The sequence below is a fragment of the Capra hircus genome, chromosome 4 (genome assembly GCF_001704415.2).
Source record: "Capra hircus breed San Clemente chromosome 4, ASM170441v1, whole genome shotgun sequence".
Taxonomy (NCBI): Eukaryota; Metazoa; Chordata; class Mammalia; order Artiodactyla; family Bovidae; genus Capra; species Capra hircus.
The window spans coordinates 6,952,681-6,980,552 of record NC_030811.1 but is presented as its reverse complement, the minus strand read 5'-3'; the positions used below and the strand labels follow the sequence as shown (position 1 = coordinate 6,980,552).

Sequence of the window (27,872 nt, the reverse complement as noted above, 5' to 3'; positions counted from 1 at the left end):
ATGGCTCAGGGAGAGCCAAGGACACCACATGAGCCTGCAGAACCACAGATAGTCAGGAGCAGAGCAGCCAGAATTCATTAGCAAACAAATCGCTGAAGATAAAGAGGAAAAAAAAGTTACAGTCAAGGAAGTAGCCTCTGTGATTTCATTCCGTCTGTACGCTCATCGTTGCCTAGCGAGGTATCAGAGTCTGTTCAACCTAACGCCTTCTCACCAGAAGCAACTGGCATTTTCCAACCACAGGGGCAGCCAGTGCTCCGATCCCATTTGCTGTCTGCAGGTGACCTTACCACACGCCTGTGAAGAGGTGGCAAGAACTACTTGCCTCAACCCCTGAATCTGAACTGCAAAGCCTGGAATGCATTTGATCAAACAACATACAGTGGAAGTCGACACTAGGGGGCTGTGCAGCTTCCATTGGCCCTACATCTTAAAATGCTCCACAGTGGGATGCTCGCCTATTGTAACCTGGTTGGCCCAAGCCACACAGAGAAGCACTATGTAGCCTCCCTGGCTGGTACTCCCAGCCTGAGCCCCTGAACATGTGAGCTGTGCATTTCTGGCAGTCCAGCCAATCAAGTTCCCTGATGACTTCACACCCACTGACGCCATGACGTGCAAGGAACTGCTGAGAAACCCAAGTGAGGACTGTGCCCGTGTGAGCCTAGTAACCCACAGAATGTCGAAATACTCTAACAACTGCAGTTGTTAAGTCACTTGCATTTTCGAGGGCATGTTGTTACTGGCAAGTGGGATGAAGGTGATAGCAGTCACACACCAGGAGAAGACACGCAAGGGTGCTCAGGATATCCTGTCCTCTTTCTGCTCCTTACATGCCTCCCTTGATTCAGGAAATGATTCATGCCCAGATATCTGAACGGTTATTTCCAGTTTAAGTTAAAACTCCTGAACCAACAACTCAGATGAAGGGTCCGAGCTTTCAGAGGGGCTCCACTCTCTGCCCTCTGAGTGCCCCAGTCCTCCCAATTCACCGAGCTGTGAGTGTTCTGGGATACTAACTCTCCTTTCTCCATCATCAGCTAATTTGCCATGTATTTCGCAGTCCTCCTTGCCTCCCACATGAAATAGGCGAAGCTTCTTCGCTGTACCAAGAGGTGGGGGGCGACGAGGACTAAGGATCACAGCACGGGAGCTGATGTCGTAGAAGCCATCACCATTGCCAAGATAAGCTATTACACAGAAGATGACAGCGGCCCACAGGCCCATGGCATGCCAGCCAGGGTGAGCAAACCTGATGCACGCGCCTAGAAGAGAGAGGTTCAAGAGGTCGGTCCCCTCCATGGATGGCAGAGCCGTGGGGTCCCGGGCCTCAAAACCAACCTCCTCTTCCCCAGCTTCCTGGCCCCGGATAAACCCTCCCTACCCCTCCAGGAAAGATCTTAGGATATTTGAAACCAAAGGAGCGAAGACAGAAAAAAGAGCAGGAAAACAGACGTCATAGGGGGACAGAGGACAAGGTGGGGCAGAGGATGCCTGACTCACTGAGAGTTTGCCCCAGCGCTTCTCATGGACAATGCCCCAATGCCTGCTGCAATGGCCTAGGAAGAGAAGACACTGGAAAGCCCTCCAGTTGACCGTCTCCCATCACACTTCTCCCAACAGGCCTCAGAACAGCCAGTTTGAAACAGATCCAAAAGCCAGGCAAAGAAGCCTAGCAGACAGACAGGAACTCTGCTTACAACTGCCTGACTCTTCCCAGCCACGCCTTCAGAGGAAAATGGAGGGTGGAAGGTTTTTGCCCACCCCTTAAGGTAGCCTCATCACTGTTGTTCATTCACTAAGAGGTGTCCGACTCTTTGTGACCCCATGGACTGCAGCAGGCCAGGCTCCCCTGTCCTTCACCAACTTCCGGAGCTTGCTCCAAACTCATGTCCATCCAGTCGGTGATGCCACCCAATCATCTCATCCTCTGTATTCCCAGTCTCCTCCCGCCTTCTGGGGAGTGGTTTGCTGCCCTTGTCATTACCTCCCCAAGGCCACTAGGGGGAAGAGAAGTCCCATTCTTCCCCTGGATCAGGGCGCAGCCAGGAACCTTCCCTGAAGAGGTCCATTCCCCAGGAAGTGATGTGTTGAAGATCATTTTGCAAAACTGGTCAGCTCAGCAAATAACCAACTTGCTAAATCATGGATGAGTTATTTGAAGCTTTGGTTTTCCTCGGAGTGCTCTCCACAGCTTCTGTTTCATCTAAGAAGGAGGGAGTTTTCTTCATCTCAGTTCATCATCTTTTCAATTTGGGGGACGTGATATCCCATCAGACCTGTGACGCTGCCATGACCTGACCACCACTTCCTAGTGACACAGCTGGGATGTTGACTGACCGAGTGACAGGCTTCTACCTGATGGTTTTTAATAAGTTGATTTTATGTGAAATGACCCAGTCCCCCATGGAGATGGAGAGAGTCTTCTTGGAAGAGGGTCCTCCTTACTAAGGAGTGGTGCTGGAGAAGACTCTTGAGAATCCCTTGGACAGCAAGGAGATCCAACAAATCACTCCTAAAGGAAGTTAACCCTGAATATTCATTGGATGGACTGATGCTGAAGTTGAATCTCTAACATTTGGGCCAACTGATGTGAACAACTGACTCATTGGAAAAGACCCTGATGCTGGGAAAAGACTGAGGGCAGGAGGAGAAGGGAATGACAGAGGATGAGGTGGTTGGACAGCATCACTGAATAAATGGACATGAGTGTGAGTGAACTCCGGGAGTTGGTGATTGACAGGGAGGCCTGGGCGTGCTGCAGTCCATGGGGTCACAAAGACTCGGACATCACTGAGCAACTGCACAGCAACGAGTAGGATAGGAGATGGGTGAGACTTTGTCAGTTTCCCCTCCAAGTGTGTCCCTCTTGGTGGCAGAATGAACTTGAAGACCAGCCCAGAGGGGAGGGGGACACCACGGGGACAGAGCAGCCCCTCAAACCCAGTGCAGTTCCCACTGCTCCTTCCACGGGTTGGTCCCTGGAGGCTCAACCCACCTCAGACATTTCAAGGACTGCAGCCTGATGTAGCAATGTGAGCTCAAAGGGTCTCTGCACGGTGACTGAAAGTCCTCCCACTGCAAGGACATTAAGCTAAGCGGAAAAAGTCAGTCACAGAGGACAAACACCATCAGATTCCAGTCTCAGGAAGTATCCAAAGTTGTCCAAAATCATAGACACAGAAAGTAGAAGGTGGTTATCTAGGGCTGGAGGAGGGGCATTCTCATCGAATGGGCCTTGGGCTTCAGGTTTTCTGATGGAAAAGTTCTGGAACTCTACACAATGTGGAGAAGACACGTGATGCTGCTGAGCTGTACACTTCAAAATGGCCAAGATAGTGAATCCAGTGTTAAACAGTGTGAGGTTTTTTTTTTTTTTTTTTTTTAACCATGATAAAATAAAATAAGGTCTTCCTCTGCATTTGACCTCCTCTTTTAGTAAGAAGCTTTGAACACTTATGTCTCAGGAAAAAGGGTTTCGTTTTATGAACTCTAGGAAAGCATCAGAGGAAACACAAACTTTAAATGATACAATAGACCAGTTAGACCTCACTGATATCTATAGGACATTTCACCCCCAAAACAATGAATTTCACCTTTTTCTCAAGCGCACACGGAACCTTCTCCAGGATAGATCACATCCTGGGCCATAAACCTAGCCTTGGTAAATTAAAAAAAAAACTGAAATCATTCCAAGCATCTTTTCTGACCACAATGCACTAAGATTAGATCTCAATTATAGGAGAAAAACTATTAAAAATGCCAACATATGGAGGCTGAACAACACGCTGGCTGAATAACCAACAAATCACAGAAGAAATCAAAAAAAAATAAAAATATGCATAAAAATGAATGAAAATGAAAACACAACAACCCAAAACTTGTGGGACACTGTAAAAGCAGTGCTAAGGGGAAGGTTCATAGCAATACAGGCTTACCTCAAGAAACAAAAAAAAAGTCAACTAAAGAACCTAACTCTACACCTAAAGTAACTAGAAAAGGAAGAAATGAAGAACCCCAGGGTTAGTTGAAGGAAAGAAATCTTAAAAATTAGGGCAGAAATAAATGCAAAAGAAACAAGAGACCATAGCAAAAATCAACAAAGCCAAAAGCTGGTTCTTTGAGAGGATAAATAAAATCGACAAACCATTAGCGAGACTCATCAAGAAACAAAGGGAGAAAAATCAAATCAATAAAATTAGAAATGAAAATGGAGAGATCACAACAGACAGCACAGAAATACAAAGGATCATAAGAGACTACTATCAGCAACTATGTGCTGATAAAATGGACAGCTTGGAAGAAATGGACACATTCTTAGAAAAGTACAACTTTCCAAAACTGAACCAGGAAGAAATAGAAAATCTTAACAGACCCATCACAAGCACAGAAATTGAAACTGTAATCAGAAATCTTCCAGCAAACAAAAGCCCAGGTCCAGACGACTTCACAGCTGAATTCTACCAAACACTTAGAGAAGAGCTAACACCTATCCTACTCAAACTCTTCCAGAAAATTTTAGAGGAAGGTAAACTTCCAAACTCATTCTATGAGGCCACCATCACCCTAATCCCCAAACCTGACAAAGATGACACAAAAAAAGAAAACTACAGGCCAATATCACTGATGAACATAGATGCAAAAATCCTTAACAAAATTCTAGCAATCAGAATCCAACAACACATTAAAAAGATCATACACCATGACCAAGTGGGCTTTATCCCAGGACTGCAAGGATTCTTTAATATCCGCAAATCAATCAATGTAATACACCACATTAACAAATTGAAAAATAAAAGCCATATGATTATCTCAATAGATGCAGAGAAAGCCTTTGGCAAAATTCAACATCCATTTATGATAAAAACTCTCCAGAAAACAGGAATAGGTCTAGCATTTCAAACGTTTGACTGGCTCTGGGCAAAGAACTTGACTTCCTCCGCGAAGCAGCGCGGGTCCGAGGCCCCAGTTTCTCCGGGGATGGGATTCAAGGAGGGCCCCCACCTCGGAAGGCGGGAGAGGCTGTTACAGCAAGCCGGAGCGCTGCTGCAGGGCGGAAGGAGGGCAGGGACGCGGTGGGGGAAGGTAAGCAGTGTCTGCGGGTTTCCACCCGCATCCAGAGGAAGGCTGGGGGCGGGGACCTGCGGGCCCTCCCCACCGCTGGCGCTGCCCCCAGAGGCACCCCGTCCTGGGCCCTGGGCACAGCCAGCCTTCTCCTCCTAAGACCCCTTCGGAAGCTCGGATGAGGCTCAGCCCCTCGGTCCGCAGGGACCCCTGCCTGCCGGCGCGCCGAGCTGGGTGGGCGCTGTCCCTGACCCTGAGGTTCTCACCCTGCTGATCTGGCATCGCTTTACTGAACTTCCCCTCCCACCGCCCTCGAAACATATCTCTAGAAACCTCTTCCTCCTCCGAAGTGCTCCTGACTCTGCCCTGCTCTACCCGCGCGGCTCCACCATCCCCTGAACGGACCGAGCGGCCGCCTCACCCAGCCCAGCGGCCGGCGGGACCCGGCGGCGCTGAGGCTGTGAGAGACCAGGGCACCGGACCGAGGTGCGTGTGCGGCGGGGATACCTGTGCACGGGGCGCCGGGCGGGGATGGGGCAGGGGAAGGCGGCCGACCCCCAGGGCTGGGCATGGCCACCTGGAGGGCTTGTTTGCAGGGGCTCTGGGATGTCCCTCCCGCTCCAGCCTGCGGGGCCAAGAACCCAGTGGTTCCCGCCGTCCTGGGAGTCATGCCTGAGGGCAGCCTTCCCAGGAAGGGGCAGGTCTGGGAGGGGCTACTCTCCCCACCTAAGGCTGAGATGAAGGCCCGGAAGAAAAACAAGGGGCGCGACCCGCTCTTTGAATCCCCTAATTTCACGACTGTGACACAGAGTACCACCCCCCAGCCCCTCCCTCGGGAATTCAGCGATAGCTGCCTGCCTCCTTGAGAAGCAGGGGGCAGGGAACCTGGCCATTTGGACACTGATTTTCCACATTCACTTTCCTGTTATTTCCCAGTTCAGTTCAGTTCTCTCTCTCAGTCGTGTCCGACTCTTTGTGACCCCATGGACTGCAGCATGCCAGGCTTCCCTGTGCATCACTAACTCCCAGAGTCTACTCAGACTCACGTCCCTTGAGTCGGTGATGCCATCCAACCATCTCATCCTCTGTGGTCCCCTTCTCCTCTCGCTCTCAATCTTTCCCAGCATCAGGGTCTTTTCCAGTGAGTCAGTTCTTTGAATCAGGTGGCCAAACTATTGGAGCTTCAGCATCAGTCCTTCCAGTGAGCATTCTGGACTGATTTCCTTTGGGATGGGCTGGTTGGATCTCCTTGCAGTCCAAGGGACTCTCAAGAGTCTTCTCCAATACCACGGTTCAAAAGCTAAAAAATAAAAAATAAAAATATTTCCCAGCCCTTGCACAATTCAGATTCCATTAACCGTGCATTGAAAGCGGTCAGTGTTTGGTCAGAAAGCCAAAATATTTTTAGATTTTATCTAAAATTAAGCCTCCTAGGCTGTCACCTGTGAACTCTTTTCCTTCCTCCTGCTGGGCTGGAACTGTGATCTCTCCAAGAAGGGCTCCAGAAGCTTCTCTGACCACCTTTTTCTGTGCATGTGGACTGCCCTTGATATGGGAGGAAGCTTTGGTTGGATGGATGCCTGAAGCCATGTTCCCCCTTGGGCTATATCCTGAGAAGAAGGTGGAGGCTGCCTCAGAATGTCAACAGGAGTTCTAGAGAAAGTCTGTCTGTGTGTCTTTTTCTCTCTGTTGCTCTGATGGTGTCTGAAGAGTGGTCTGGGAGATGATGAGAAAATGTGAGTTATCAAGGAGAGAGTAGGGGTGGGTTGGTTCCCTTTTGTCCTTAAAAGGATTTTCTGTACCCTTGGGAGAAAATGGTACAGATTGGGCAATTGTATGTGTGTGTATATATATATATATACACACACACACAGAGGGAGAGAAAATTATTTTTGATTCAATATGGCATCACTGGCTGAAGGGAGTCTAATAAAGACTCATCCAGTTCACGATGATAAGGAACCATATGAAACAATGATGTGTACTTGGGAAATAAATTCCTTATTTCTTTGGCCTACTGAAGGTCTCTGCTTCCTCAAGCTTATTTACTCACTAATCTTTTAAAAAATTTAATGTACAAAAATATACCACTTCTTCACTTGGTCAGGAAACAATGTAAAGTCACTTCTCTTTTATTACTCAAAGTTATTCAAATTATTACTTTTATTATTTATTATTCAAAGGGGCATCACTTCAGTCTCCCTCTCCACTTCTAGAAACAATTTTTCTTCCTTTCCTCACATCTGTCACTCTCACCATTTATTTCACATCATTCATTGAGCATATACTATGTGCCAGACATAATATTAGGACTCAGGGACATAGAACAAGAGTCCCAACAGTGACTGGGCTTCTCTCCTTGCTGTAACCTTGGAGGTGCGTGTTTTGAGCTGAGATGGGCTTTGCCTCTTGCATCATGTGGAGATCCAGCAGATGCCTGTAGGGAGGAACCCAGGCCTCCATCCATTGCCCTGATGAGCTTCTCCTCAGCTCAGCCCTATATTTCCTCTAAGGTGAAGCTTCTTGAGGGCAGGTGTATGTCCTTCCTTTGCTACCTTCTCTGATTCCTTCCTCACAGTCCACCAATACTCTTCTCATAAGAAGTGGGAACTTTCAAAATAGCTGCACAGAATAAGGGCTTTTCTCCTTCACTTTCTTCAGCTGTGGTTCCTTGTCCTTCAAGTCAGTAACCATCTGCTCAGTCATAGTGAGTATTTATTGAATGCCTTCTTGATGTTGTAGATATGCTAGTGAATGAAACAGAACAAGTTCCTTCTAGTAATGGGGAGACAAAACAAGAAAGCGATAAGCAAGTGAATGCACCTTTCATTGAAAGTGGGTGCTGTGGAGAAAAATAAATCAGGGCAGGGGGATGGGGTGTGTTTGCAGGGTGTGGGGGGAGAGTAGCTTTTAAATATAGGATGATTGAAGAAGGCCTCTTGGACCACAGAGACAGGTCTGGTGGAGACCTAAAGGAAGTGAACCTGCCTGGCATAAGTCTGGGGGGAGAATGTTCTAGCTCAGGTGAGCCACCAGCATGAAGCCCCAAGGTCACATATTTGAGGACTGTCAGGGAGGCAGACAAGCAAGGTGGAAACAGGTGGTGGATAAGTCCAGATCGGGCAGGGTCTTGTTCAGTTCAGTCACTCAGTCGTGTCCGACTCTTTGCGACCCCATGGACCACAGCACGCCAGGCCTCCCTGTCCATCACCAGCTCCCAGAGCTTGCTCAAACTCATGTCCATTGAGTTGGTGACGCCACTGTGAAGGCTTTGCCTGTTCTTCAAATGGGTAGGAGGCCACTGGTGGCCTTGGGGCTGATGAGTGATACCGTCTGTCTCTGAGTGTAGAAGGATGACAGATTCTAGGAGAAGGGTAGAAGCAGGAAGTTGTTATTGCGGAAGTCCAGTTCAATCTGGAAAAACCAGCAGGGGCTTGACACGGAGGGGACATGCTGCTGCTGCTGCTGCTGCTGTGTCACTTCAGTCGTGTCCGACTCTGTGCGACCACATAGATGGCAGCCCACCAGGCTCATCCACCCCTGGGATTCTCCAGGCAAGAACACTGGAGTGGGTTGCCATCTCGTGGTGTAAAATGGAGGGTTTCCAGGCACACAGGAGGTGGGGGTGCATACTCAGGGACTGGAACTAAGGGAGCAGACGTGAGGTGGGGTCCCTGATTGTGAAAGGCACCTGTGATTACAGGCCACACATTCCTTCCAGGCCCACAGGAGACATTTACAAAAATTTTATTTGGCCAAGAGGTAAACCTCTACCAGTGACAGCTATTTCATACAGATGGTGTTCTCTGACCATAGAGCAATAACATTCAAAAATGAATGAAAAGATAGTCTCCCAATATATTTTTTAATAATCACTTTTTTAAATTTATGGGTTGGAAAGAAATCACAGTTGAAATTAGAACATATTTAAAACTGATCAACAAAAAGCAGCAGCATTGAGATGTCAGTTCTTCTCAGCCAAAGCTGTGAGTTCAATGCAATAATGTTCAGCATTTCATCAGGAAAGTGACAACTGATTGAAAAGTTCTAGAGAAGATAAAAAAGCTGAGAGTAGCAAGAAAATCTTGAACATGTGCAAGGGGTTGGGACTTGCTCGATCAGAAAAGAAGGGCTTATTTTAAAATTATACTAATGAAGTCATATTGCTTTTGGTGAGTAAGGCTTTCTCGTTCACAAATAGACCAAATCCAGGGGACACAACAGAGAGCCTTGGGGCACACTTGGACAATAGGGGTCCCTGGTACCTGACAGAATCATCTGGGAAAGATGGACTACTGGATGAATGGACGAGGAAGCTTGGTTCTTCCTGTGGATTCTGAGTCAGTTAGGAACTAAAGGTGACTCCCACCCGGGCTTCTCAAACGTGAAGGTTCACGGGAATCACCTGGAATTTGTGAAACTACAAGTGCTGATGCAGGGGGCTTGGGTGGGGCCCAGGACTCTGCGTTTCTAACAGGGACTCAGTTGGTGGCAATATTTCTAGTCTGTGAATCCCATTTTGAGTAGCAGCAGCTTAACTTATAAGACTATTAATTGTTTATTTAACCAAGGGGTCTCAAGGGTGTTCCGGCAGCTCAGTGACATCATCAGGGACCCTCTTTATCTTTCTGCTCTGCCACCCTTAGCTTGGTGATGAACGGTGACTTCTCGTCCCTCTTATTTGTTGCCTCATTGCCCACAATATCCACTGTGATTCCTGCAATAACATTAAAATTTCATGCAAGAAGAAGGGGCAAGGGGTGACAACAGGAGCTCTCGACTTGAGTCTGCCCCTACCATCAGGAAAACAATAGCATTTCCAGAAGGCCCAAGCAAGTATTCCCTGAGCTCTCACCAGGGAGAAGGGGGTCCCATGGACACCCTTAGCTGGAAGGGAAGTTGGGAGAGAGTGTATTAGTTTCCTACTATTGCTGTTGCAAATTGACACAAACTTAATTGCTCAAAACCCAAAGATTTATTATTTAACAGCTCTGGAAGTTGAAAGTCCTAAAATCAAGGTGCTGGGCAGGGCTGTGATCCTGAGACTCTGTTTTCTTGCTTTTTCCAGCTTGGCTCGTGACCTCTTCCTCCATCTTTAAAGTCAACAGTATAGCATTTTCGAGCCTGTCTGTCTCTGATCTCTGCTTCTGTTCTCCCATCTCTTCTCACTCTAGAACCTCTCATAACGTGATTATATTGGGCCCACCTTGGTGACCCTCACAGCTAAGTTGGTAAATAATATGCCTGCAATGCAGGAGACCCAGGTTCAATTCCTGGGTTGGGGAAATCCCCTGGAGAAGGAAATGGCAACCCACTCCAGTATTCTTGGCTGGAGAAACCCATGACAGAGGAGCCTGGCAGGCTACAGTCCACGGGTTTGCTAAGAGTTGGACACAACCTAGTGACTAAACTACCATCACCACGGTGACCCAAGGATATCTCCCATCACAAGGTCCTTAGTTACACTAGCTAAGCCCTGTACCAGGTAAATAATGCACTTGGTCACAGATTCCAGGGATTAATTAGCACATGCCCATCTGTGTCCCCCCTCTCCTTTTTTTAAAAAGGGGAGCTTTGTCCTGTGTATCTCAGAGAGTGTGTAGATTCCCTCCAGCATGTAGAGCTGGTGATGGGTATAGAGAAAGGGTTGGTGTTTGTTTAGGCAATCAACAATATTTTGACATTTTTACCAATATGGGTTTATTTTTTAATTTATTTTGGTTTTGCCTTTTTTTTTTTTTGGTGTTGGGAGTACAGATGAATTTTATTTTCTCCTTCAGTATTTTTGAGGTTTTCCCAAATTTTACAACAAACACTTCTAACTTCATAAACCCCACTCCTCCCAGTCTGCTTTTCAAAAAGGACACTAGAGGGTGGTGAAATACCCAGCTCTGAGTTGAGGTCTAGCGAGAACATGGGTTTGTTTTAGAAACAAGAGCACAGAGAAGAATCGGGAAACAAGATTCCTTGTCCCCATCTAGTCTGAGTCTAGGACTTCCATTGTCCTAATGCTCAGAGAAAAGAGTCAGAAAGAGAAGGTACTTTCATGCTGTTCCTCTATTCATTCTGTGAGTTGATTACTGAAAGTGAAAGTGGCTCAGTAGTGTCCAACTCTTTGCGACCCCAAGGACTGTAGTCCATGGAATTCTCCAGGCCAGAATACTGGAGTGCGTAGCCTTTCCCTTTTCCAGGGGATCTTCCCAACCCAGGGATCAAACCCAGGTCTCCCGCATTGCAGGCAGATTCTTTACCAGCTGAGCTTTGATTATTGATGTGTTGCTTTTTTGTCCCAGCAGAAGCACTCGAAACCCAAGTCAGGAGAGCGAGTCAGAGCGGGGCTCCTCCAGGATGGAAGTGAGGCTTCTTCTCTTAGGGAAGCGTGGCGCAGGGAAAAGTGCCACAGGAAACAACATTCTGGGCAAAGCCGTGTTTGAGTCCAGGTTCAGTGAGCAGCCGGTGACTAGAAGCTGCCAGAGAGGGAGTGGGGTCACACAGGGGAGGGAGGTTGTGGTCATCGACACCCCTGACATTTTCTCTTCGGATAACATTAAGCGCTGCTTGGAGCTCTCCGCTCCCAGCCTCCACGCCCTGCTTCTGGTAATTCCCCTTGGCAACTATACGGTGGAGGACAGACAAACAGCCGAGCACATTCAGAATGTATTTGAAGAGAAAGCCAGGAGGCACACCATTATCATCTTCACTCGGAAGGACGAGGAGGGCTCGCTGGAGGACTACGTTAAAAACAACACATCTATCTGGGACTTGGTTCAGTGCTCTAGTGGTCAATACTGCGCTTTCAACAACAAGGCAAGTAAGGATGAGCAGGATGCCCAGGTGAAGGACCTCCTCTGCAAGGTCGAGGATTTGGTGGAAAACGAAGGACCATATGCAGTCAACTTAAGGGATGAAGACAGTAGATTCCAGGTGAGAATTCTTGTTAAGGTCTCCAAGGATCTCTGTTGTTAGAGCTGGTGAGATAAAGGCACAAATAAGTGAAATGGTGCATAGGATTTTGTATTTTAAGGACACGACAACCCACTCCAGTACTCTTGCCTGGGAAATCCCATGGACAGAGGAGTCTGGCAGGCTACAGTCCATGGGGTCACTGAAATGGCGGGCACGACTTATCGACTAAACAACGACAGCAACAAGGGGAAATTTATCCATAAACTGGAAAGATGAGGCAAATTAATAGATACATTTAAGTCCTTTTCTGACTTTACCCTTCACAATACTGGACACACAAATTACTCATTAGACCCTCTCTTCCCTTGGCTTCAGTAAAGCCACACTCTCCTTGTTTTCTTCTCCTCTCTTGCTACCGAAGAGGTTGCTGAATCCACCTCTATGACCTCTGCTGCTGCTGCTAAGCCACTTCAGTCGTGTCTGACTCTGTGCGACCCCATAGATGGCAGCCCACTAGGCTCCTCTGTCCCTGGGATTCTCCAAGCAAGAACACTGGAGTGGGTTGCCATTTCCTTCTCCAATGCATGAAAGTGAAAAGTGAAAGTGAAGTTGCTCAGGCGACCTCTAACAGCTGACATTTTCAGGGCTTGGTTCAAGCCCTTCCTCCATTCTTGACACTTTTTTCTCCCTCAGGTGATTCCACATTTTTACAGCTTCGAGCTTTAGCTATGGCTAATAGTTTCCAAATTAATCCCTTCAGTCTAGGTCCTTCCTCTGAGTTCTGATTCCTTTATCCATCTGATTGCTATTTGACATTGCCCTCTTGATGGATCTCAAAATTAACACGTCCAGACTTTTGTTTTTCCCTCTGAAATCTGTACAAGTTCAGTTCTCTTCTCAGTGCCGCCAATGACTATCCTGCTCACCATTCTCTTCAAACCTAAGCTCAGATGTCAGCTTTGATACCACTGCCAGCTGGCATTTGTCTTCCAGGGTGTCATCATCTTGTGTGACTGAGGCACCTGGAAGCCACCTGCTTCTCTCTGTCGCCATGACTACCATCTAATCCAGGTCAGCCTCTTCTCTTGCCTGTTCAGTTCAGTCGCTCAGTCATGTCTGACTCTTTGTGACCCCATGGGCTGCAGGATGCCAGGCCTCCCTGTCCAACACCAACTCTCGAAGCTTACTCAAACTCATGTCCATCGAGTCGCTGAGGCCATCCAACCATCTCATCCTCTGTCATCCCCTTCTCCTCTCACCTTCAATCTTTAGCAGCATCAGGGTCTTTTCAAATGAGTCAGTTCTTCACATCAGGTGGCCAAAGTATTGGAGTTTCAGCTTCAGCATCAGTCCTTCCAATGAATATTCAGGACTGATTTCCTTTAGGATGGACTGGTTGGATCTCCTTGCTCTCCAAGGCACTCTTAAGGAGTCTTGCCTGTACTATTTTACAATTACTCTACTAACAATTTCCCCCTTCATTCATTCTTGTGCCTTACCCTTCCTGCACCCATCCATTTCACACAAATAGGTGGAGTGCTATTTTAGTTGATTTTAAGACTTCTGATTTCATGCCAGTTTAAGAAACCTTTTATTTATTTATTTTTCATTTTTGGCTGTGCTGGGTCTTCATTGTTGCCCGTGGGCTTTTTCTAGTTGTGACAAATGGGGGCCACTCTAGTTGCAGTGCACGGGCATCTCATTTCAGTGGCTTCTCTTTTTGTGGATCATCGACTCTAGAGTATTTGGGCTTCAGTAGCTTTGGGACTTGAACTCTGGAGCACAGGCTTAGTAACTGTGGCACCTGGGCTCCGTTGCCCCACAGCATGTGGAATCTTCCTGAACCAGGGATTAAGCCCATGTCCTTTGCATTTTCAGGCAGATTCTTAACCACTGGACCACTAGGGAAGTCCCATGATTTCATGCCAGTTTAACTGTGGGGAGTGAGGCTTCTCCAGGCAGGTGAAGGGGATAATTATGTGTTTGGTTGTCCATCCTTCATTATCTCCAGTTGCCTATCTGGATGGGGAAGGATCCAAACTGCTGGATCTCACGCTAGAAGTGTCATCTCTCTCCTGGGGGTGCAGTGAAGGAAGAAAACCTTGGAGATAACATGGGAAGCTTGATTTCCAATCTCTTCCCTCCCCTGTCCTTCAAAGACACTGCACAGGCCTCACTTGACTAGTTTCTTCTTCTAGGGAGTCCAGAAGCTCTCCTTAAGCTTCTGGATTTTCTCCAGGAATAGCAAGAACCCTGGGAGACTTTGGAAAGAATTACCTTACTAGTGGAGTAATAGTATGGGCTTCCCTGATGGCTCATAGTGGGTTCTGCAGGGAAGTAAAGTTAGAAAGTGATTTCGGAACAATACCTGGGTGAGATGGCATTTGTGGGGTTCTTTTGAGCCCCACAAACCCACCTAGATATGGAAGCAATCTAGATGTCCATCAAAAGATGAATGGATAAAGAAGCTGTGGTACATATATACAATGGAATATTACTCAGCCATAGAAAGGAACACCTTTGAGTCAGTTTTAATGAGGTGGATGAACCTAGAATACAGGTAGATGAACCTAGATACAGAGTGAATTAAGTCAGAAAGAGATAAACAAAGAGAAACCCAACTTTCTTACTTCTGGGAAGCCTATTGCAGCAGTAGCAACAGTGGGGTCCCAAGATCAGTTTCATCATGGACAAAACTACACAGGCCAGCAGGGACCATGACCCGTGACCATGACTGTGATTTGATCACATCCTAATCATCAAATTGCTCTGAATTATATACTTGTGTCTCCATTCCTTTACTTTGTGAAAAACTGAGATTTTAGATCTGTGTGCCTCATTTCCCCTTTTTGTTTTCTTTCTAGGATTCTGTGAATGAAGACACATCTCAGCATAGTATGAATGAAGACACATCTCAGAGGAAGAACTATCCACATGGTAAGATAATCCTTAAAAACTGTTAAGCTCATATCTGTATTCTTTTGAATGCAGCATGCATCAAAATAAAGTGGAAATTATCTAGATAAGTTAGAACAAAAACTCATCCTGTAATAATGAGCAATGTTGAGCATCTTTTCATGAGTCTATTAGCTATCTGTATGTCTTCTTTGGAGAAATGCCAGCTTAGGTCTTCTGTCCACTTTTTGATTGAGTCGTTTGTTTTTCTGGTATTGAGTTGCAGCACTATTTGCAATAGCTAGGACATGGATATATATATCCCATAAGTTAATCTTCATAGCATATAATATATAATTCTCACAATAACCCAACAATATAGTCCTCATAACAATCTTATAAAGAAGGTGCTATTTTCATTATTCTCATTCTACAGATGAGTGAAGTTAGACAGAAATACGTGAACTTAGCGGTAGGGAGTTAAAATTCTGTCGATGGCCTTCAGCCAAGACCCCCAGAAATATTTCTGTTCTTGAACAAAATTGGGTTGAATGATTCGAGACAGTAAAGGAATATCACACATGATGGGGACCAAGAAGCATCTTAGAAATGATGGGGTTGGAGAAGACTTTCCATAGGATGCTGGCTTGTGTGAGGTGACTTTGGGGAAGGTAGTAACTCTCCCAGGCTTCCTTGCTGGCTCAGCACTGAATTTGCCTGCAATGCAGGAGACCCAGGTTCGATCCCTGAGTCAAGAAGATTACCTGGGAAAGGGAATGACAACTCACTCTAGTATTCTTGTCTTGGAAGTCCCATGGATGGAGGAGCCTGCTGGGCTACAGTCCATGGGGTTGCACAAAGTCAGACACAACTGAAGTGACTTAGCAGCAGTAGCAGCAGCAGCTAAAAATATGGGGCATTTCCATCACCTTAGGAGTTCTTACTCTCCCTTCTTGAAAGGAGCCTCTCTCTAGACTTCCACTGATATGAGCTAATTTTGTGTGTTCTTGAACTTCAGATAATGACATCACATAGCATGTGGCTTTGTGTTTGGCTTTCTTCACTTAGTGTGTTTTGGAGACCGATCTACGCTGCATATCAGTCCATCACTTTTTGTTAAATTCCTGAGTTGTGTTCTATTTTATGAATATATCACTAAGATGCATTTTAAACTCACTGTCCATGGTTCTGCCTTAGCCCATGAACTTCATGCCCCAGTAGTTAACTTTGGTAGCAAAATAAGAGGAATTCTGAGGCTCAAGACCAGTGAAGGCCACGTTTAACGTTTTCACGTTCCTGAGAAATCTCAAGCCCTTTACACTGCTCTTACGTTGGTCATGGCCCGTTTCATGGCTTTCACTTCGCTGGGTAGCTTCTGGCTGGGACTAGAGGTCTCCTGGTTCAGAGCATCACAGCCATTCTCTACAAAAACTGGCAACATGAGATTTTAAAAAATGCAAAAGAGATTTATGAGCTACCCTAAAAGCTGTCCACATGTCTGTATTCTACTGTGAGAATTGACTCTGAATCTGTCCTTTTGTCCCAGGGTCAGGGGAGCAGCATCAGCAGATGATAGGATGGGAACCGAACCCCGGGCTGCCAGCCCTGAAGGTCCTGCTTGTGGGGAAGCGTGGTGTGGGGAAAAGTGCAGTTGGGAACAGCCTTCTGGGGAAGCGGGTCTTTGAGACTCGATACAGTGAAGAGCCAGTAACCTGGAGGTGCATGTCTGAGAACAGAATCTGGAGAGAGAGGCAAGTTTTGATCATTGATACTCCAGACGTCTCATCTTCAAAGGACATTGAACAAGACCTTGTGAACACCTGCCCGGGTCCTCATGCTTTCCTGCTGGTGACTCCCCTGGGATCCTTCAATGAGAAAGATGACATGGTGCTAAGCACCATCCGACGCATTTTTGGGAACAAATTCATCGAGTATATGATCGTTCTCCTCACCAGGAAAGAAGATATAGAGAATCAAGTCCTAGACAAGTTCTTAGCCAGAAGTAAAAGGCTCAACGAGCTCATCAACAAATGTAAAAACCGATACAGTATCTTCAACTACAGAGCTAGGGAGGAAGAGGAGCGATGCCAGGTGGATAAACTCCTGCAGGAAATTGTAAGCATGGTGCAGCAGAATGGGGACAAGCCTTGTACTTTCAGAGAGAAAGGTAAGTGATGTCTAGAAAACCTTTTGTACATACTTAAAAAGTAGACCTAAATGTCCAAGAATGTTATTTTCTGAAGGGCAGAGAGGAGATAAAAATGACAGGTATCGTCTAGTGACCAGCTCTTCTTTCTCCTTTCTTCTCAAATTTTACTAAATGATTTTCTAAACTATTTATTTATGGCTGTGCTTGGTCTTTGTTGCTGCCAGGGCTTTTCTCTAGTTGCAGGGAGTAGCCCCAGCGAGATCAGGGGCTACTCTCTTGTTGTGGTAGTCTCAGTAGTTTCAGCTCCTGGGCTCTAGAGCACAAGCTCAGTAATTGTGGCATGTGCGATCTTCCCAGATCAGGGATCGAACCCGTGTCTCCTGCATTGGCAGGCAGATTCTTTACCACTGAGCCTCTAGGGAAGCCCACATTTTACTAAATTTATGTTCCTTTCCATGCAGTGTCCTGTAAGTAAGTAAGCAAGTGTTAGTCACTCAGTCGTGTCTAACTCTGTAACCCCATGGATGGGATTCTCCAGGCAACAATACTGGAGAGGGTTACCAATCCCTTCTCCAGAGGATCTTCCCTGCCCAGGGATCAAACCTGGGTCTCCTGCATTGCAGGCAGATTTTTACCATCTGAGCCACCTGAAGTCCTGACTTGGTCTCTAATTCTCTCCTGACTCTTCTTCTGTCTCTTCAACTGGATGGAGAGCATCTTGAGGGAAAAGATTGACCTTTTCCAGTCTCTTGTCTTCCCTGCAGTGTATCTGTTGCCCAGAGTTTAGCATTTAGCACTGGTGATGAGACAGTAAAGAACCAAGAGAGTGGATAAAGAGGTCAAGGTGGGGGAAAGGTAGAAGCAGACAGAGGGAAGGAGAGGAGAGGGGAGGAAGAAGAGAAGAGTAGAACCAACGATCCAGGACTGCCTCCTGGCTCTTCACTCTTCCCTCTGTTGGAGAAGGGGGGCTATTTTACTGGACAAGCACAGGGAGCCTGGATGCTTCTGAGGGTCATGCCCCACATGGCCCTACGTGGGTTTGATTAATCCAGCCGCACTACCCTACCCACAGCTTAAGCAGAAGTCCCCATCTACTCAGTGCTACAAGTTCTATTGACCTGAGCTGAGATTCTTCCAGCCTAGTTCTATTCATCCCATTCTCTTCTGCTTCAAAGATCCTCACTTGAAAAGAACATCAGACCAAAAGGAGCGTATCTGTTCGGTGTGCCCTTTCACATTCTTAATGGAGATCCTAAAATCACAGGCACGTGGGAAAGTCAGAGGGGCTGCGTGGAGGAAGCCTGACTTGAAACAGGCTTTGGAAAGTGGATAGAGTTTAGATGACGGAGCAGAATGCTCCAGAGGGTACACTAGCAACTTGAAGGAAGGATGTAGAACTGAGCATCTACTTGTGAGGAAACCAAGGGGCATGGTCTTGATGGAGATGAAGGGCTCATACCTCTAGATGTGGAATGGGGACATGAGACCAGATTGTAGGGGTAGGTGGTAACCACACTCTCTCAGGGTATGAGAGAGGGACTTAAGATATATATATACATATTTTATCCTGTAAGTATAACCATGAGATTGTGGGTTCAGGATAAATAATTTAATAATTTCTCCTGGAGAGAAGAGCATAAGAGAGGCTTCTTTCTCTCTTTGTTTTGAGGTGGATATTAGTAACTTGGTAAAAATTCACAACTGAGAACTATGAGGACTGAACGGAAGAGTGAGATCATAGTACGAGTGCAAAGTCATAAGGAAAACCCCAATAATACGTATTGTAAGAGCTCTATGCATCTCTGATCTCATTTATAGGGTAATGTCTCCTGCTTTCCTTTCAACAGAGCCCCTGTGCATTATCCTCGTGGGGAAGAGCGGGACTGGGAAGAGTGCCAGTGGGAACACCATCCTCGGGAGCCCGGAGTTCCACTCTCAGCTGAAAGCACAGCCGGTCACCACGAGCTTCCAGGAAGGCTGGAGGACATGGAACGGGCAGGATGTTGTGGTTGTGGACACTCCACCACTCTGTCAGGAGTCCAGAGCTGAAGGGGACCTATCCCAGCTCGAGAAGGCAGTCAAGGACTGTAGGTCCTACTATAAAGAAGGGAGTACAGTTCTGGTTGTGGTGTTACAGCTGGGACGGATCACTACATGGGACAAAAAGGCAGTGGTGGACCTAGAGCGCATTTTTGGAGCAGAAGTTATGAAATACACGATCGTGCTGTTCACCAGGAAGGAAGACCTAGAGACTGGGAAACTTGATGATTATGTCAATAACACAGATAACAAGCATCTTAAGAACATAATTGAAAAATGTAAGAGGAGATATTGTGCTTTTAATAACAAAGAAACTGGCCAAGCCAAGGAAGACCAGGCAGAAGAGCTTTTGACAATGGCTAGTAACGTGATAAAGGGTGGGGGACAGCATAAACATCCCCGTACACGGGATGTAGGCAAAATAATGAAAAATATTCAGGAAAAACCCTCTAAATTACTAAGTACTTTAAAGGAAAGGTTCTAGGAAAATGAAAGGTCTGGGGTCTCTTTAAGTTGAAGATACCCTCAGGCTACAAGCATGGGGGAGGCATGGCAGGGGGATAGGAAGAGGAACCATGACTTTGAGAGCTTGAGAGATGAATGCATCTCAGCTTGTGATGCTTCAGCTCTTTGTAAGTAAATAAATAGACAAGTCATGTAGTAGGGGATAATAAAGGAGAAAGAAGAAATAAGGTAGGGAAATCTGCTAAAGGGCTTCAGATATTAGGCTGATATTAAGGATCAGAGTCAAGTCACAAGAATCACTTCACCTGTGTAGGTAGACAGGAGTCAGGACAGACACTGGGATTAAGGCCAAGGCGAGCCTGGGGTCAGAATTCAGATAGTCACATGAGAACCAGGGGATTCAGCTACATGGGAGTAAGACAATGTCCTGCCAACTCCTGGGCATGGCAGAATGGAGAAGTTGCTGTTGCTGGGCACTGCTTGCCAGGTTCTCCCAGCTCCCCATCTCCCCCAGGGGTGCTCTCAGGACCTTCTTTTCCTCATGTGGTTACTCCTTACTCCTTTCTTTGTTCCAAGCTGTAGTGGAAAGTGGGACCCAGTCTACCTTCCTTTGCTCTCCCTGAGGAAATGGACATGAATCTGTGAAGTATCAAAAGATTTTATTGCTAATAATTCATGGTGACACAGACTAGAACAAAAATTAGAAGCATGGTAAAATTGCTAATTAGATAATCTTGCAAAATTTTAAATTCTAAGTAAAATTCTAGATTTCCTCTAGAATTTTCAGAAAAAGTTACTGAAAACTCCTTTGCATTCCTTTCTCTCTTCGTCTCCCTTTCTCTTTCTCTCCACCCCCATCCCATTCCCTGAGGCTTGTGCATCCATGCTCAGTCATGTCCAGCTCTTTATGACCCCACGGACTGTGGCTCACTGTGGACAGGCTCCTCTGTCCATGGGATTTTCCAGGCAAGAATACTTGGATGGGTTTCCATTTCTTCCTGCAAGGGATCTTCCCAAACCAGAGAATGAAACCAAGTCTCCTGTGTGTCCTGCAATGGCAGATGGATTCTTTACCACTGAGCCAACTGGGAATCCCCTCCCCAAGGCTTAGGAACTCAAATAATAATGGCTTAAACACATTAAGGGTTTATTGTGTGTCTTATGTCAAGAAATCCAGGAGTAAGCAGTTTGGGGCCAGTGTAGCACTGACATTCCAGTGTCTTTCTGCCTTTCTGCCCCTAGTCATTGGCATGGGTGTCTCCATACTTAAGGTTGCTTCTTGGTTCCTACTCACGGCTAGGCAGATTATGTTGAGAGCTACCTAGTGCGGGTGATAAATGAGAACTATGAAATCTCCCAGTTAGGTGTAAGGTCAGATGTTTTCAATACTAACCACTTTATATATGTTTTGAGGACATGCTTTATGTCATCTGCTTTTTTAAAATTTCAAAACATCAGGTTATCTCAAGATTAACCCATTTATAAGAGCATGGACTGTCATCATGTATACTTTGGTACTCTGTATAGCCCTTAATAAATTCTGGAGGGTGTGTGTAAATATATTCAGTTGAGTAAAATAATAAAGATGAAATTTATTATGAATTCATGTCCTCCTCATAATTCCTATTTTTCTGACTTGGGGGAAGATCATGTTTCCATAGAGAGGAAATGAAGATGTTTAGATATCTTGACTCTGATGAAGTTTTTGCATCTTTGATGCATGAAGACCTTTAAACTGGGTGACAGTCACTTTACTAGCCTCTGCCAACTCAAGAATCTTGCACTCTGAGCATTTCACAACAGCAAGGACAAACAAAAGTAACTGGTATTAGAGGCAGGTACGTAGGAGGAATAAAGTCTAGAAGCCATTATGTGCCACAGCTTCCCTTTGGCTCAAATGTGGGAACAAATCCCAAGGTGCTACCCATGATTGAGCAGGTGACATTGGGGACCTGCATGAGGTGGGTAATGTGTGGGCTGAACACCGTGATGTACATTGCCAGAGGAGAGGAGAAAGAGGCAGGAAGAATATTTGAAGAAATAATGGCTGCAAGCTTCCAAAATTTGATGAAAAACATTAATCTACACTTTTAAGAAACTCAATGAACTTCATGTAGGATGATAAATTCAAAGAGACTTATATCCACTATAAATTACAAAAGACAAAGACAAAGAAAGAATCTTGAAGGCGGCAAGAAAGAAGTGACATTGCATTCAAGGAATCCTCAACAAGATTAACAGCTAATTTCTCATCAGAAACCATAGAAGCCAGTGGTCCATAGGATGGCACATTCAAAGCACTAAAAGAAAAGACTGTCAACCCCAAAGTATTTATCCAGCAAAACTGTTCTTCAAAAATTAAGATTTAAAATATCCCCAGATAGAAGTGGAACGAATTTATTGACTTCATAGCTACCCTACAAGATAAGATCCTGGGGAAAAAAAAAAAGCTGGAAGTATCATGTTCCTTGACTTCAGATTATACTACAAAGCTTTAGTAACCAAAACAGTATGGTACTGGCACAAAAAAAGATACATTAAAATGAACTCACAATGGATTAAGTATCTAAATGTAGGACTGGAAACCGTAAAAATTCTAGAAGAAAACATAGTTATAACACTCTTTGACATGTCTTGAAGTGAGTGAAGTGTTAGTTGTTCAGTCATGTCTGACTCTTTGTGACCCTGTGGACTGTAGCCCACCAGGCTCCTCTGTACATGGAATTCTCCAGGCAAGAATACTGGAGTGGGTAGCCATTCCTTCTCCAGGGGTTCTTCCTCACCTGAACCTGGGTTCTTGTGCATTGCAGGCAGATTCTTTACCATCTAAGCCACCATTTACCATCTAAGCCACTATTTACCATCTAAGCCACCAGAGAAGCCTAGCCCTAAATGTAGGGATGGAAACTATAAAAATTCTAGAAGAAAACATAGTCAGAACATTCTGACATGTCTTAGTAATATCTTTTTGGATCTGTCTCCTCAGGCAAGGGTAACAGATGCAAAAAAAAAAACAAATAGGACCTAATTAAGTTTAAAAGCTTTTGCACAGCTAAGAAACAATCAACAAAACAAAAAAGCAACATACAAAATGGGAAAAGATATTTGTAAATGATGTGCTTGATAAGGGGTTATTACCCAAAATATATAAAGAACTCATACAACTTAATATGAAAAAAAACACAACCAAACCAACTGATTAAAAAATGGGTTGAATTGTTATTGACAGGAATATGTGGAAATTAAACAGCACATTCCCCAACAACCAATGGGCCAAAGAAGAAATCACAAGGAAATTTAGAAAATATTTTGAGATGAATGAAGACATACCAAAACTTACGAGATGCAGTTAACACAAGGATGCTTAGAGGGAAATAGAAAGCTGTAAATGCCTTTATTAAAAAATTGATAATATAATCTTCCACCTTAAGAAATCAGAGGAAGAAGAGCCACTAAACATAAAGCAAGTGGAAGAAAGAAAACAATAAAGCTCAGAGTAGAAATAAATGAAACAGGCAATAGAAAAGCAATAAAGAAAATGAATGAAACTACAACTTGGTCCTTTGGAAAAAAAAAATCAGCAAAACTTTTGTGGCTAGTCTGACCAAGAAATAGAAGGCTAAGATTACTAAAATTAGAAGTGAAAGAGAATACAGTGTTATTGACCTTACAGAAATAAAAAGGATATAAAGAAAAACAGACAAATGTATGCTGACATATTAGATAACTTGGGTGAAATGGACAAATTCCTAGAAAGACACAAGCTACTGAATGTGACTCAAGTTGAAATAAAATCTGAACATATCTATAACCTTCATGTAAGAGATTAAATATCAATTAAAATAACTACCCCCAAAGGAAAGCCAGATGGTTTCACTGATGAATTCCACTAAACATTTAAAGGGAGAATTAACACCAATACTTTTTTCCAGTAGTCATGTATGGATGTGAGAGTTGGACTATAAAGAAAGCTGAGTGCCTAATAATTGATGCTTTTGAACTGTGGTGTTGGAGAAGACTCTTGAGTCCCTTGGACTGCAAGAAGATTCAACCAGTCAATCCAAAAGGAAATCAGTTCTGAATATTCAATGGAAGGACTGATGCTGAAGCTGAAACTCCAATACTTTGGCCACCTGATGCAAAGAACTGACTCCTTGGAAAAGACCCTGATGCTGGGAAAGATTGATGGTGGGAAGAGAAAGGGACGACAGAGGATGAGATGGTTGGATGGCATCACCAACTCGATGGACATGAGTTTGAGCAAGCTCTGGGAGCTGGTGATGGACAGGGAGGCCTAATGTGCTACAGTCCATGGGGTCACAAAGAGTCAGACATGAGTGAGTGACTGAACTGAACTGACTGAACACTAGAACTTCTCAAACAAAAAGTCAGAGAGGAGAAAGTACTTCACAACTGTTGTATGAGCTCAGTATTATCCAGACAAAGATATTACAAGAAAAGGAAACTACAGACTTATGAATATAGACATAAAACCCTCAACAAAATACTAATAGAGTACAGCAACTTATAAGAGCAAGTATATTCCTGGATTTACCCCAGGAAAGCCAGATTGATTCAATATATGAATGTCAGTCAGTGTGTTCCACCATATCAGTAGAATGAAGGGCAAAAATCACACGATCATCTCAATAGATACAGAAATAAGTCTGACAAAATCCAAGACCCATTTAATGATAAAAACACTATAAACTAGGAAGAAATAGAGTCATGATATCCTTTCACTTATTATCCTTGTATGTTTCTCAACTGTTTTACAAATTCTAGACTCCTTGGTATTTTAAGCAAAGCTCTTCATGGTGGGGTATGCATTCAGATCTCCACTATTCTTACTCCTGCAGTCATACCCGAGACTCCTGCCCTTCTGCCTGCATTGCTTCTTACAGCAGCTCTCACACTTCTCCCAGCCCCCCCACCCCCAACTTTCCCAGACATACACACACATGCTGTGGATGACTACGACCCCAGTTCATCATGGAATATTCATCTTAAATCTCACTTTTTTTTTTTTTTTTTTGGTCCTTGCCATGTGTCACATGAGATCTTAGTTCCTCAACCAGGGATTGAACCCGTGCTCCCTGCAATGGAAGCATAGAGTCTTAACTCCTGGACCACCAGGGAAGTCCCTTAAATCTCGTATTCTAAAGGGAAGTTTTCTGACTCACCCAAGACTGACTGAAGTGCCCCTATTTGATTCTATCATGTTTATTGCACACCCAGATCAGGCTTGCTATGAATATTTCTTGTCTGTATCCCCAAGTATATTGTAAAATCCTTGGTGACAGAAGACTCCGTTTTGAATTATATGCTGATATTTAATATGTCCAAGACCCTCAATTTATGATTCGTCACTCAGATGTCACTTGAGATCCCCTACTCTTTGATGAATTGGTGAAATTTGGTCCACGCTGTAATTACCACAAATGTAAGAGTTCAAAGTCCTTCCCACAATTTATGAGTTCTTTTTACTTCTTCCTCAGCTTTTTCTGTTTCCTCATTCCCATGAAATTATGCATTGTTTCTATTTCAGCCTATGACTCTAACTCAGAGTTTTCACTGTTTTATAAAAAAAACCAGCATTCACACACATTTATTCATATTCAGCCTTTTCTTTCTTCTTTCAGTTTTAGACAATTTACCAGAGACTCTGCAGTGTACAAGAGTCGGCACACAGGATTCCTCTCCCTTTTTGGTCACTCACTTTTCTTTGCTCTCCTCTCTTTAAAAAAAAAAAAAAGGCAAATAAAGGGACTTCCTTGGTGGTCCAGTGGTTAGGAAGCCTCCTTCCAATGCAGGGGATGTGGTTTCAATCCTTGATCAGGTAACAAAGATCCCATGTTTCGTGAGGCAATTAAACCCATGAGCCACAGCAAAGATCCTGCGTACCAAAGATAAGACTCGACACAGCTAAATAAGCAAATATTTACAAAATCTTCTTAAGATGTTTTAACTCATATATGAGATCCTGTCCCTGAGTAGATAGCAATATCTCTCTTTTAGTTCAACAAGCTTTGGTTGAAAAAACAACACATCTTACTCCTCATCCTCCCCACACTGAAAAAAAAATCAATTGAACAAATATTAAAACCTTTCCTATGTATTCAGAATATTAAATAAATAACAGGTGAACAACAAATGTGGGCCAAAGAATATTCAGAACACTCCATCAGGTTTAACAAGAAGAAATATTTGTACTGATTTCTGGTATGCAACTTGTTTTCTATGAATATTTAAAAGACTCGATTCTAAATATTTTAGCTCCTGGAGAAGATCTGTCTCTTTTTAAATTTTGTCCATTTTTTACCCCTCCAGCCATTTGCTGCCTGTTAATTCAGGTTGTTTGAGTACTGAAAGCACCGAAAGTGTCTTCTCTAGGTTCCTGATTTTCCCCCCTATCTCAGGGACTCCTGCTGTTGACTGAGTGAAGATACTTGATGATGCACTTCCTGTTTTGCAGACTTTGGCCTCCTTTGCCCTTTATTTTGTAGGGGCTGTTTATGATAACGGCTTACTATTTCTCCCTTGTGGTTTCATATTCTGGGATGGTTTTTCATACAGCTTGAGAACAGTACTTGTTTGTTTCTTACTGCTGGATTTCTAAGTCTTTCCAATCTTGGTTCCTCACTGGGTATTTCACTTAGAACTGCTTTGTAAATTACTGATTTCACAGGAAATACTATTCCCCAAAATTTCTACTAACACTGTGGCCATATTTCTGTATTTGATGACAGGTTGTGCCTGTGAAGAACAAAACTGGTAGAATCCAACTGTGTAGTCATCGACACGTAACCTGGCAGCACACGGAGCTGTTTACACGGTGCTCCTCTGCATTTGGGTACCAAGGAAAGTCTGTATAAGTAGAGGCCAAGGTTTGGAAATATCTGTTTTTAACACCCCTTGCCTCCCTTTGTCTCCTTGATTTCCAAACCCAAACAGTACTAATACGGCTGTATGAAAGTTTCAATAGACTGCATTTCAAGAACCAGGTCCAAAGTGAAATTTACAACCACATAACAAGGGGAAACAAGCAAATTTTTGCTTTGACAAGAGTTTGGCTAGAAGGCCAAGCTCATCATCATGGTGTCTTTTGTTGTTGTTGTTGTTGTTGTTGTTGCAGAGTTTATTTTTTAAGTTAGAGAACCTTGGGTATACTGACAAGCTCATGGAGTTTTAACAGCCAGGACCCACTTCAAAGGTGTAATCTGATAGGAAGGAAGAAGTAGGCAGAGAGCTCTTTGCTTGCCTCTGGAGTTGATGACAAGTGGCCCCACCAGTGTTGCTCAAAATATTCTGGAACCTGTGCTTCCAGTTTGACCAAGACAGTCCATTTGTGAGATTTGCTCATGGTTGTGTTGGCAAGTATTGGTCTGAGCAATGAACTGATGGGAAAGTAGACACAAAGGCTGAAAAGGGAGAAAGAACAAGGGTTGGGACCTCAACAAACCCAGGCACCCCTCACTGCACCAAGACAGTCAGACAGTAAAGCCGTTGGCATTTCTTTTCTTTTCTTTTTATTTATTTATTTATTTATTTATTTTACTTTACAATATTGTATTGGTTTTGCCATACATCAACATGAATCCACCATGGGTGTACACATGTTCCCCATCCTGAAGCCCCCTCCCACCTCCCTCCCCATACCATCCCTCTGGGTCATCCCAGTGCATGAGCCCCAAGCATCCTGTATCCTGCATTGAACCTGGACTAGCGATTTGTTTCTTATATGATGTTATACATGTTTCAGTGCCATTCTCCCAATTCATCCCACCCTCTCCCTCTCCCACAGGGTCCAAAAGACTGTTCTATACATCTGTGCCTCTTTTGCTATCTTGCATAGAGGGTTATCATTACCATCTTTCTAAATTCCATATATATGTGTTAGTATACTGTATTGGTGTTTTTGTTTCTGGCTTACTTCACTCTGTATAATAGGCTCCAGTTTCATCCACCTCATTAGAACTGATTCAAATGTATTCTTTCTAATACCTGAGTAATACTCCATTTTGTATACGTACCACAGCTTTCTTATCCATTCATCTGCTGATGGACATCTAGGTTGCTTCCATGTCTTGGCTATTATAAACAGTGCTGTGGTGAACACTGGGGTACACGTGTCTCTTTCAATTCTGGTTTCTTTGGTGTGTATGCCCAGCATTGGGATTGCTGGGTCATAAGGCAGTTCTATTTCCGGTTTTTTAAGGAATCTCCACACTGTTCTCCATAAGACTGTACTAGTTTGCATTCCCACCAACAGTGTAAGAGGGTTCCCTTTTCTCCACACCTTCTTCAGCATTTATTGCTGGTAGACTTTTGGATAGCAGTCATTCTGACTGGT

The 27,872-nt window shown here is 44.5% G+C and overlaps 2 protein-coding genes across 4 annotated transcripts in view; one reads left to right on the top strand and one right to left on the bottom strand.

Annotated features, from left to right (window-relative positions):
• The window catches only part of LOC102171786 (GTPase IMAP family member 7-like), an 80,567-nt gene that overhangs the window by 24,570 nt on the left and 28,125 nt on the right, over positions 1 to 27,872 (bottom strand). The gene's annotated exons all lie outside the window — the stretch shown is intronic.
• LOC106503979 (GTPase IMAP family member 8) lies at positions 5,046 to 21,118 on the top strand. Of its 2 annotated transcripts, XM_018046734.1 has the most exons (5): positions 5,046 to 5,550; positions 11,361 to 11,988; positions 14,835 to 14,907; positions 16,412 to 17,032; positions 18,862 to 21,118. In XM_018046734.1, the coding sequence occupies exons 2-5, from the start codon at positions 11,413 to 11,415 to the stop codon at positions 19,536 to 19,538; spliced, it is 1,947 nt and encodes a 648-aa protein (XP_017902223.1). In that variant the 5' UTR covers positions 5,046 to 5,550; positions 11,361 to 11,412; the 3' UTR covers positions 19,539 to 21,118. The 2 variants fall into 2 exon arrangements, with proteins under 2 accessions (XP_017902223.1, XP_017902225.1); XM_018046736.1 differs by lacking the exon at positions 5,046 to 5,550 and having other exon boundaries at positions 11,283 to 11,988.